This window comes from Crinia signifera, chromosome 8 (genome assembly GCF_055691185.1).
Source record: "Crinia signifera chromosome 8, ASM5569118v1, whole genome shotgun sequence".
Classification (NCBI taxonomy): Eukaryota; Metazoa; Chordata; class Amphibia; order Anura; family Myobatrachidae; genus Crinia; species Crinia signifera.
In genome coordinates, this window is record NC_139224.1 from 111,537,226 (window position 1) to 111,549,672 (window position 12,447).

The 12,447-nt window shown below is 46.5% G+C and overlaps 1 protein-coding gene across 4 annotated transcripts in view; it reads right to left on the reverse strand.

Moving 5' to 3' along the window:
- Window positions 1-12,447, reverse strand: part of LOC146026376 (dimethylaniline monooxygenase [N-oxide-forming] 2-like) — a 133,231-nt gene that overhangs the window by 31,487 nt on the left and 89,297 nt on the right. For all 4 annotated transcript variants that reach the window (XM_083156999.1, XM_083157000.1, XM_083156998.1 and 1 more), the window contains exon 4: window positions 10,593-10,755. In XM_083156999.1, the coding sequence (XP_083013125.1) occupies window positions 10,593-10,755 (163 nt within the window). The remainder of the gene's footprint in view (window positions 1-10,592; window positions 10,756-12,447) is intronic.

Genomic DNA, 12,447 nt, shown 5'->3' on the forward strand with positions numbered 1-12,447 from the left:
ACCTGCTTAGACCAGGTATTTCAAATGTTTTTTTTTAAATGAGTCAGAGCAAGTTTAACCCCTTTCACATCACATAATAATACCTGGTCTAAAGCAGGTTGCGGTGTGAAAGCAATACTGGGAAAGAAGGTAAAAAGTTCACTGCCGCCCCCCCCCCCCCCCAGCTGTGGTCTCAAGGTGGGAGGCATACGGCGGATATAGGGGCTTTGCTGTGGTCTCACGGTAACAGGGATATGGCAGGTATATGGGATCATGGTAGCAGGAATATGGCGGGTATAGGGGCATTGCTGTGGTCTCATGGTGGGAGGCATACGGCGGGTATAGGGGCATCATTGCTGTGGTCTCATGGTGGCAGGGATACGGTGGGGTACTTCCGGGAAGCAGCCCCCCCCCCCCCGCCCCGGGGAGGGCAAGGAGGCAGCGGGACATCCCCGCTCACCTCCTCGGCGCAGTCCATCTATCCATACACCCTGCTGCTGGAAGCTTCCCACTGCGCCGCCAGCAGTAGCAGCGGCCCCCACTCACACCCTGGGCACGGCAGGACACAGTGCCCCGCACACAAGTGTCCGAGAGATGCGGGGGATGCTGCTAGATACTGCTTTTAAGACCAGAGGCGCTGAGTGTACAGGGCAGCTGTGAGAACTACTAGTTCCCACTCCCTGTAGGGACCCCGCCACTAATAAAATATACACTGCAGGGACGCCCTGCACCCAGCGCGATCATTCCCATCCCTGCGCTGGGGGGGGGGGGGGGGGGAAATGCAGTTTCAGACCCATTTTAGACACCAAAATAACAGGTCTGAAATGGGTAGGACCCTGCATTTTTACAGTTTCCAAAAAACGTTCTTAACCGTTTATAAAGGCATATAAAGTGCAAGAGTGACAAAATTTCCACAAGAGGAGTCCATCAAACAAATTCAAATACCCCACAGATAGGTCATTACATGACGGCCGTTTCGGTGCCAATATGCACCTTAGTCATGTGCATATTGGCACCGAAACGGCCGTCGTGCAATTACCTATCTGTGGGGGAGAACTCTGGCCCTTATTCTGATCGGTGCGGCCAGAGCCGCATACGGGGCTCCAGCCGCACCAACCAATCCCCGCCTACTATACGGATCGCCACGGCCGTCCGTACACGGACGGCTGGCGATCCGCAAGAAAATGGTGGGGCGTACGCCTCCACCATGGTGGGAGCTGCCCCCTGCATTCGATGGTCGGCGACCATCGAAGGCAGGGCCGCACGCCCCACCAGGTCCCGCAAGCTGAGACCACACGGACAATCGTCCGTGTGATAGCTTGTATGGGGGCTGAGAGCTGACATCCGGCGACGTCAGCTTTCCGCCCCCATCACTGGCGTCATACCCTCATTAGCATGCATACGCCCCGCGTTTGCATGGGAACGCCCATGAAACGCTGGGCGTATTCATAGGGAAATGAGGGTATGAAGCCCCTCACGCCCCTATACGCCCCCTTTGCGGCGGACGAACTACGTCTGCGGCGAATTGGGCTGCACATGCGCAGATTGACCTCTGCGCATGTGCAGACTGAAAACATCGGCGGTACGGCCGCACGCGGGCCGTACCGCACGATGCAGAATAAGGGCCTATGTCTGCTAAGTATTCCCATTCTTATGGATGTATTTGAATTTGTTTGATGGACTCCTCTTGTGGAAATTTGATCACTCTTGCACTTTATAAACGTTTTTGGCTTAAACAAAATCTGATGTTGCTGGTCTTCAGTTCTACCAAATCTGGACTGGGCACTCAGTGGCTGACATGAGTAAGTGAGTGCGGTCTATCTCCGTAATATATATATATATATTCCTTAGGTGGCACTCCGTGTCGGACTGGGGCATGAAGGGCCCACCAGGGAAATGCACTCACAGGGGCCCACCAAGGGGCGTGGTTTTTTTGAAGGGGTGTGGCCACCTGACCAGAGAGGAGTGGCTATACACTATGCGATTTTGGGCCAATTTCATCCGATTTCGGCACTTTGGGCCGATAATCAGGCAAAATCGGGCCAAAATCGCAGGTGTGTAACATCTGATCCGTAAATCCCCCACCCTGATAATAAAGCACATAGGTCCCACAGATAATAATACAGCAAATAGCCCCCCCCCAGATATTACAGCTCATAGGTCCTCCACACACAGATGATAGGAGAGCACGTAGGTCCCCCCACATATAATACAGCACATAGGTCCAGGGCCGTTTCTAGACAATTCAGCTCCCAGGGCGAAGAAATAAAAATGCCGCCCCCCCCCAAATACATAACATGACAGTGAAGAAATTGCGCGCGCGCCAAAATAGGGGGTTTGGTGTAATCCTGCACTTAAGTTGGCGGGCTGAAGGCCACACAGTGACTTAGTACGCCTCACAGATAAAGACCAAACCATGACATGCTACTTAAATCATTATACACTGTTTATCCCTGATACCAATTACACATTACGCCGCACACTGTGATGACAATTACACATTATGCCACGCACTGTGATGTCAATTACACATTACGCAGCACACTGTGATGACAATTGCACAATATGTCGCACAAATGATGCCCATGACATACTATATAACACACCGCAATGCCCATGACATACTAAATAACACACCGCAATGCCCATGACATACTATATAACACTCCGCAATGCCCATGACATACTATATAACACTCCGCAATGCCCATGACATTATATATAACACTCCGCAATGCCCATGACATACTATATAACACACTGCAATGCCCATGACATACTATATAACACACCGCAACGCCCATTACACATTTGACACATAAGTGCCACTTACCTACATGCTCAATGCCAGGGGCTTCATGCTCGATGTCTAGGGAGTCTGAATTTGCTTGTTGCCAAGGTGGACAGAACTGTGCAGCGGCCTGCTCCCAGCCGGTATTTTCACTTCAGCGTACCGCCGGTGGTGTGCAGCAGGGAGGGAGGATGGTGTGCAGCAGGAAGGGAGGGTGGGAGCGGTGGTGTGTGCAGCAGGGAGGGAGGGTGGGAGCGGTGGTGATGTGCAACAGGGAGGGAGGGAGGGTGGGAGCGGTGGGGATGTGCAACAGGGAGGGAGGGTGGTAGCGGTGGTGGTGTGCAACAGGGAGGGAGGGTGGGAGCGGTAGTGTGCAGCATGGAGGGAGCGGTAGTGTGCAGCAGGGAGGGAGGGTTGCAGTCATGTGCAGCAGGGTGGGTGCAGCAGGGTGGTTTGCAGCAGGGTGGGTAGGTGGGTGGGTGCAGCTAGGAGCAGGGTGGGTAGGTGGGTGCAGCTTGGAGCAGGGTGGGTGTGTGCAGGGTGGGTGGGTGCAGCTTGGTGCAGGGTGGGTGGATGCAGCAGGGTGGGTGCAGGGTGGGTAGGTGGGTGCAGCAGGGTGGGTAGGTGGGTGGGTGCAGGGTGGGTAGGTGGATGTGTGCAGGGTGGGTAGGTGCAGCAGGGTGGGTATGTGCAGGGTGGGTAGGTGGATGGGTGCAGGGTGGATAGGTGGGTGGGTGCATGGGTGCAGGGTGGGTAGGTGCAGCTTGGAGCAGGGTGGGTGGGTGCAGCTTGCAGCAGGGTGGGTGGGTGAGCCAGCCGCCGGTTAGCTGCTCACTTCACCTCTCCCCCTGCCTGTGTTGCATGCTGCGTGCTGGGCCCTGAGTCCCCCGCTCCCCGCTGTGTCTGGGAGAGACTCAGTGAGACATGCTGCTGCTATGTAAAATTCACATCTCCCGCTGGACCGCTAGCCAATAGGCGCTCATGGTCCAGCAGCCACCAGTTGATTGGCTGCTGGACCGCAAGCGCCCATTGGCTAGCGGTCCAGCGTGAGACGTGAATTTTACATGGCAGCAGCACGTCTCACTGCCCGCACCCTCCGCCTCCAGCTGCACGCCCCCCACCCTCCGCCTCCAGCTGCACGCCCCCCACCCTCCGCCTCCAGCTGCCTGACCCGCCGCCGGGTAAGTCATCCGCTAGCTATTGACTACCCGGCGGCATATCATGTGAAGCGTTAGGCCCCGTCCCACTGTAAAAGTGGGCGGGGTCTTAGATGACAGGGGCCCACCGGGGAATCCCCCGGTTCCCCCCCAGGCCAGTCCGAGCCTGGTGGCACTCCTGGATGCAATGCTGTAATGGGCTGTGAATGAAGCCTCAAACAATAGCTGGTGCCTTCCAGATAGGGGGTGCAGATGCGTCTCCTATGCCAATAGGGGGACAGGGGGCGGCGGCACTCGGCGAGTAATAAGACAGCGAGACAAGGTTTTAGAAAACCGACGTTTCAAGGTCCTTAGACCTTTTTATCAAGGTGCTGGTGAGAATAAAGTGACAAGTGTTACAGCTTACCTATATAACTTGCGGTTCTCCGCTGGTGCTCTCAGCTGGCGTCGGACTGGACGGTGCTTCAAGGTGACGTCATCCCGTCACGGCGCACAAGCCGGGGGCACGAACGGAGGCCCCTCTCTGTGAACCAATCAGACGGCAGTAATTACAAAAACAATAATAAACGTGCAAAATAGATAAATACAAAAATACACTACATGCTGTGACAAAAATTAGGTTCATAAAGACTGTCGATATTTAAGTGTGGTAGTAGGGTGACCTTTAAATGCTGTTGCGAGTTGCGTGCAAAGAAATAATACCGTAGTGTAACGGATAAAAAAGTGAAGAATGTAAAAAGGATATTAAAAAACAAGCTGGCTATATAGGTGTACAATAAGCCTATAGCTGAGTTACTAAGGAAGATTCTCTAAGCTGCGTATATGAGCCTTGCTGGACGGTAGCTCATACTGCTTTCTGTGGTCAGCATGAGCTTGGTTAAATTAGGCTAATAAGGCAATCATGGGTCACGGATATTGGTCTACTGTTAGGGTGATAAAAGATAGCTACAGGGCGGGTGTGCTGAGAAGGGTAGTAGTCCAGTGTTAGATTAATAGCTACTGTATCGTACGGTTTTTATAGAGAACAAAAAGGTAGTGGTCCAAAGGAAAATGGCTTACTACTATTTAGTATGGTTCTTATAAAAAACAATTGAGGCCAAGATTTTCGTTAAGGCCACGGGGGGCTAAAGTATCAAGGGTGTGGATTCACCGACACTCCTTTTGTAGCAACATGAGTGATCTGTTGCCTTCCCGAGTTAGGGCTGGCACATGGTCTATGATTTTATATCGTAGACTGGACATAGGAGGTTTTGCCTCGGCGAAATGCCGGGCAACTGGCTGCTCGCTTTTGCCAGTGGCAATTGCTGCTTTAATAGCTGATCTATGGGCGGCTGCCCTCTCTTTAAATGTCCTGTCGGTCTTGCCGACATAGTGCCGGCCGCACGGACAACTGATAAGGTATACTACATATTTTGTGGTACATCCTAAACGGTGTCGAATCTTATAGGCTTTACCCGAATAGGGGTGGTAAAAGCGGTCACCCAGGATGAGGTGGCTACATGTGGTGCAGCCACAGCATCGGTAGCAACCTAATTTTGGTGTACCAAGAAAGGTATTCAGTTGTCTGTTGGGGTATTGGACATCATTATGGACCAGTAGGTCTTTGGGGCTCTTGCCTCTTTTATATGAGCTCATGAGCTTTTTGGTGTTTAAAGAGGGTAAAGCTTGGTCAGATTGTATTATTGGCCAATGTTTTTTGGCTATGCGGTCCACATCTGTGCTGTTAGCATGAAAGGATTTTACCCAGATATGTCTATTGCTGTGTGTTTTTTTGGGTTTACTGGCGAGGGTAATATGTCTTGGCAGGGATGCTACTTTATTTTTGATTTGGAGGATTTGTTGTTTGTCATATCCTCTCTGCATAAATTTGTCTGCCATCCGGTCAAGTGCTGGTATTACTTGACTGGCCTCGCTGGTGATCCTGTGTGCTCTAAGCATTTGTGAATGCGGGAGTCCCCTGATCAGGGGTGCAGGGTGGTGGCTGGATGCTAACAGTGTTTCTATCGGTAGGTTTGGTATACAATGATGTTTTGATTTTCCCCTCACTGATCTCTAGATTCACATCTAGGTAATGCACTGAGTTGGCGTGCAAGCAATATGTGAATTTCACAGGTAAATTAGTTAAATTGTGCTTCTCAATGAGCTGTACAAACGCTGTTGACTGCCTGCCCATATAATGAGCAGGTCATCTATATAACGTATATAGAATTTAAGCAGGTGTTATATATCAGGGTTATTAATGAATAATTCTTTCTCAATGCCAAACATATACGTGTTGGCGAACGATGGGGCCACCGAGGACCCCATCGCACACCCACGTTGTTGTAGGTAATGTTTACCATTAAACAAAAAGTAGTTCCTTTTAAGAGTGAGTTCCAAGAGTTGCAGAAAAGAGTCAATGGGTGGCCCAGTGTATAGTGCATTGTGCGTTAGAAGGGCGCGCACTGCTTCCAGTCCTTTTCCTTAGTAACTCAGCTATAGGCTTATTGTACACCTACATAGCCAGCTTGTTTTTTAATATCCTTTTTACATTCTTCACTTTTTTACCCGTTACACTACTGTATTATTTCTTTGCACGCAACAGCATTTAAAGGTCACCCTACTACCACACTTATATATCGACAGTCTTTATGAACCTAATTTTTGGCACAGCATGTAGTGTATTTTTGTATTTATCTATTTTGCACGTTTATTATTGTTTTTGTAATTACTGCCGTCTGATTGGTTCACAGAGAGGGGCCTCCGTTCGTGCCCCCGGCTTGTGTGCCGTGACGGGATGACGTCACCTTGAAGTGCCGTCCAGTCCGACGCCAGCTGAGAGCACCGGCGGAGAACCGCAAGTTATATAGGTAAGCTGTAACACTTGTCACTTTATTCTCACCAGCACCTTGATAAAAAGGTCTAAGGACCTTGAAACGTCGGTTTTCTAAAACCTTGTCTCGCTGTCCTATTACTCGCCGAGTGCCGCCGCCCCCTGTCCCTATAAAAATATATATATATATATATAGATATATATATATATATATATATATATATATATATATATATATATATAGATAGATAGATAGATAGATAGAGAGAGAGAGAGAGAGAGAGAGAGAGAGAGAGAGAGAGAGAGAGAGAGAGAGAGAGAGACGGCCTGGCACTCCCTCAGCTGGGATTCAGTACCTGGGTGCCTTCTGGAACAAACAGGTAGTCTCGTAGGAAGGAACAGACAGCGGCACTCCAAGGGTTTTCAACAGCGTGTATTAAAGCAAACCTCAAGGTTAAAGTGCAATAACAAGAAAATAGTGACTGGTGCTTACCTTAAATAACAAAGTGTGACAGAGACAAATCACGTTTGCAGGTTTGCTTTAATACACGCTGTTGAAAACCCTTGGAGTGCCGCTGTCTGTTCCTTCCTACGAGACATATATATATATATATATATATATATATATATATATATATATATATATATATATTTTTTTTTTTTATTATTATAATCTAGCCAGTTTCAAGGCTTGACATAATCCTATTTCCACATTCTTTTCAATACAGAGTGTTGAAAAGAATCTCATTAAAACAAAGAACAAATATCAGTGCTTTTAACAGAGGAAAACAGGTTTTTTTTTCGAAGTCTCATATTGTTCTGAGGAAAAAGCAACACATTTTACAATCAAATAGAGGGTTTTGTTTGCTTGAGAGAAGCAAAACAGAGAAAGAAAAAAGCTTTGTGGGAGCACTCTTGTTGATTGTAAATTTGGTATTAGTTTAAAATTTAACTTTTATTAGGATCTTTTTAAGATAAAGTAACAAGAGCAGTTACATAGATGGAAAGTAAGATAGATTCTTTTAAAGATAGAAATCTATAATAAAATGTAGTGTGATAGCTCTAAGTAGCTTTTCACACGTTAATCTCCATTCAGCGCATTAATTCCTTATCATCATTGGTATATATACACAATGTGATTGTAGGCGAAAATGAATGGTTTGTATCCCTTAAATTGAACGGTTGGAATTACCTTTGGGGATATCGGTTGCCCCAGCAGCGGAGCTTTGGTATTTATAGCTTGTATTGCTCATGCAGTAGGCGTATCCAGTGCATTTAATTAGGGAATAAAATTGTCCACTTTTTAGATACCACACCAGTGTTTCTTCAGGGGTCTCCCACTTAAATACTGAACTGGCCCTTCACTGCTTTGCTTCCAAGTTCGGGAAGTTTTTGGGCAGTTCCAGTGAGGTATGGTGGTATAATTAGGACCAAATTCCCATTTTATAATTGCCTGGTTAACTGCAGTTAAAGCATTTATAGCTAACTGTATACCGGATATATTTCAACTGTCACGGAGACAGATTTGGCAAGTTGCAGCTGTATATTAGAACAGAGAATTTACCATCATTATATGCCTTGAGTGCCCTTATGATACAAAATAATAACAATTGGGGGACAGTTGAAAGATGAAAAATGAATGAAGTGGGGAGGGGGGGGGGAGGGGAAAGAAAGAAGAAAAAAGAAAGTGGGGGAGAGAGAAAGGAAGGGTTTGCAGAATAAGGGGGAGCAGTAAGTGATGCGGGTGAGGAATTTAGTAGGAAAAAAGGAGAAAGTATTTGGATAATACCAAACTTAAACAGAAATATCTATTGTAGTATGTCAAGTTGATAGATATTTGATAGGCTGTTGCCAGTAATTTTTGGGGGCTGATTCACAGTGGGGATAGTAATCTCCCGGAATGAGTAATCTCCTGTCCTCGGTCAATTAGGTATAACAATTGTTAGTGAGGTTCCTTGAGTCCTTTTAGGAGTACAGTCAATGTGCAGCTAATTGCTACTGTGTATCGTTTGATGCAAGAAGCCCTCGGGGGTCCTGTACGGGTGGCTGGGAAGTCCAGTCTGGTGGGGGGGCTGGTAGGCACGGTATCGCCGCTGCTGCTTTTGCTGGGGTCAGTCAAAAAACACGTGTTTCGCCGGGATTGGCCTCTTCAGTATGCGTGTTTTTTGACTGACCCCAGCAAGACCAGCAGCGGCGATACTGTGCCTACCAGCCCCCCCACCAGACCGGACTTCCCAGCCACCCGTACAGGACCCCCGAGGGCCCCTCGCATCAAACGCCAGGAACCGGCGTCTCAGGTACCAGTGTCCTCTGTCCGCGCCTTGCGGCAGAGTGACACTTAGGCTCAAAAATCGCACAATATAGTGCCTACATACCTAGGATTGTAATGACTTTGTATATATGCTGAACTTACCTGATCAAACTGCCACAATATTAGGCAGTAGCGCCGGGTCACGGGAGCCGTTTCTCCCTGCAGCAAGCCTTCATTGACATACTGTCTTTTTGCTACAAAGTGAGTGAAATCATGAATGATAGTATCCGTGTGTATTGACACAGTAGCAATTAGCTGCACATTGACTGTACTCCTAAAAGGACTCAAGGAACCTCACTAACAATTGTTATACCTAATTGACCGAGGACAGGAGATTACTATCCCCACTGTGAATCAGCCCCCAAAAATGACTGGCAACAGCCTATCAAATATCTATCAACTTGACATACTACAATAGATATTTCTGTTTAAGTTTGGTATTATGCAAATACTTTCTCCTTTTTTCCTACTAAATTCCTCACCCGCATCACTTACTGCTCCCCCTTATTCTGCAAACCCTTCCTTTCTCTCTCCCCCCACTTTCTTTTTTCTTCTTTCTTTCCCCTCCCCCCCCCCTCCCCACTTCATTCATTTTTCATCTTTCAACTGTCCCCCAATTGTTATTATTTTGTATCATAAGGGCACTCACGGCATATAATGATGGTAAATTCTCTGTTCTAATATACAGCTGCAACTTGCCAAATCTGTCTCTGTGACAGTTGAAATATATCCGGTATACAGTTAGCTATAAATGCTCTAACTGCAGTTAACCAGGCAATTATAAAATGGGAATTTGGTCCTAATTATACCACCATACCTCACTGGAACTGCCCAAAAACTTCCCGAACTTGAAAGCAAAGCAGTGAAGGGCCAGTTCAGTATTTAAGTGAGAGACCCCTGAAGAAACACTGGTGTGGTATCTAAAAAGTGGACAATTTTATTCCCTAATTAAATGCACTGGATATGCCTACTGCATGAGCAATACAAGCTATAAATACCAAAGCTCCGCTGCTGGGGCAACCGATATCCCCAAAGGTAATTCCAACCGTTCAATTTAAGGGATACAAACCATTCATTTTCGCCTACAATCACATTGTGTATATATACCAATGATGATAAGGAATTAATGCGCTGAATGGAGAGTAACGTGTGAAAAGCTACTTAGAGCTATCACACTACATTTTATTATAGATTTCTATCTTTAAAATAATCTATCTTTCTTTCCATCTATGTAACGGCTCTTGTTACTTTATCTTAAAAAGATCCTAATAAAAGTAAAATTTTAAACTAATACCAAATTTACAATCAACAAGAGTGCTCCCACATAGCTTTTTTCTTTCTCTGTTTTGCTTCTCTCAAGCAAACAAAACCCTCTACTCAGTTACAAACACTGAATTTTGGGGCGCACCACCAATCAACGACTATCAGAATTCACTACAGATAGTCTATTATATTGGTTTCTGACTAATATCTTAATATTTTCTCTGTCTGTGTGGGTTCAACCACACCCCCCTAACATTTTACAATCACTCTGAAAATTACCTGGAAGAGTGTTGGTTGGTGACACAGGTTGTGCATGTTGACCAGTACAAACCATAACTGCATCAAAGATCTCAGTCTTTTTGTCTCCATCGGTCTCTGTAGTAACTAACCACTGCCCAGTGATAGGAAAGTCTGAAGTCTTCTCCACCCTGCAAACTGCTGTCTGAGCACAAACATACATAAGGTATTTCAGTATGTCAACAGGCAGAAATAAAGTCATAAATATATGTACCGGCACATATTATGTTACACACAGGCAGATTGTTATATATATATATATATATATATATATATATATATATATATATATATATATATATATATATATATATATATATATATATATATATAAATAACAAAGAATGAGTGGCGCCACCTGTGTATCCTCAGTCCAGGCACCAGGTATAAAAAGGCAATATCCCCCTTCTAATTATGGGGTGTCAGCCAATCTTCAAAGGTAAAGGTAATGGTAAGTTACTAGGGGTAAAACGTGTGTATTCAATAAATGAAGATGCGGCGACTGATTGCTCAAAAATAGTAAATACTATGTGTGATGGTCCGCACTTGTTTAAGAAACCATTAAAAAGTTATCTAATAGAAGTGGACCTAAAAACACAATATATAATTCACTATGGATAAAAAATGTCAAAAGTTACGTATAAGAAATATAAACATTTATTTAAACAAAGTAGAAGATATTCCTTAAAAATACACAGACAATTAATAAAAATGTTCTAACCTAAAATAATCCTAAAATCAATTATAAGGTGCAATAAGAGAGAATGGGTAGCTTAACTTGTAGAGATGAGACAGGAGGGCTAGAGAGTCCCAACGCGTTTCGTCCTTCTGACTTTATCAAGGTCCGCTTCTATTAGATAACTTTTTAATGGTTTCTTAAACAAGTGCGGACCAGCACACATAGTATTTACTATTTTTGAGCAATCAGTCGCCGCATCTTCATTTATTATATATTATATATATATATACAGATGGGTCTTGTCCCATCTTGGCAGGGGATGGCGCTGGCGTCGCCAGCCGCCATCCCCCGCCAGCGCCATGGCGATGGTGAGAAGGGGGCGTGCGCGTCCCCTTCCGACGGCGCTTCTATCCGTTCCCCCGGGTCCCCGCCGGCGGTAACCCGGGGTCCCCGCCACCTGCCCGCACCCCCCCTAACCCCCCCTAACCCTGTCCGTCTCCCTGAGGCGGAGACGGACAGGGTTTCCGTCGCGCTAGCGACTGAGACGCGTGTGCGAGTGAGACGCACGCGCGTCTCAGTCTCCTCGCTGGCGTGGCTGCTGGCGGGTCGCCAGCGCGGACGTTCTGGCGACCCGCCAGCAAGGATGGGACAAGACCCATCTGTATATATATATATTACACACACACTAAGGTAGACACAACAAATTAAAACTTGTTAAAAGACATAATTTATTTTCCAGACACAAGCTTCATATTTGATATCTTCCAAGAGACATATACCCGACGCGTTTCATTATACAAATGACTTCATCAGGGGACAGATTTTCCAAACCCTTTGAATATGGGTTTAAGTGGTGGATCCGGTACTTGTTTCCTAGCACGGCCACAGCGATCATGATCTCGGGCATCGCAGGTAAAAAAATCGCGTTGGTCGCATCGCATGCGGGCTAAAAAAATCGCATGCGATGCGACCGATGCAATGGCCGCGATTTCCCATAGGGAACATGCCTCAATTTACCCAAATCAACATAGAGAACAGTGTTAAATGGGCCAGAAACCCCCCAAAAAAACCCTGAACAGTGAAATGGCCCCCCAAAATTAGTTAAAGCCACCCCACGATGAACGTGAACCCGAAGCGTGGCGAGCGCAGCGAGCCCGC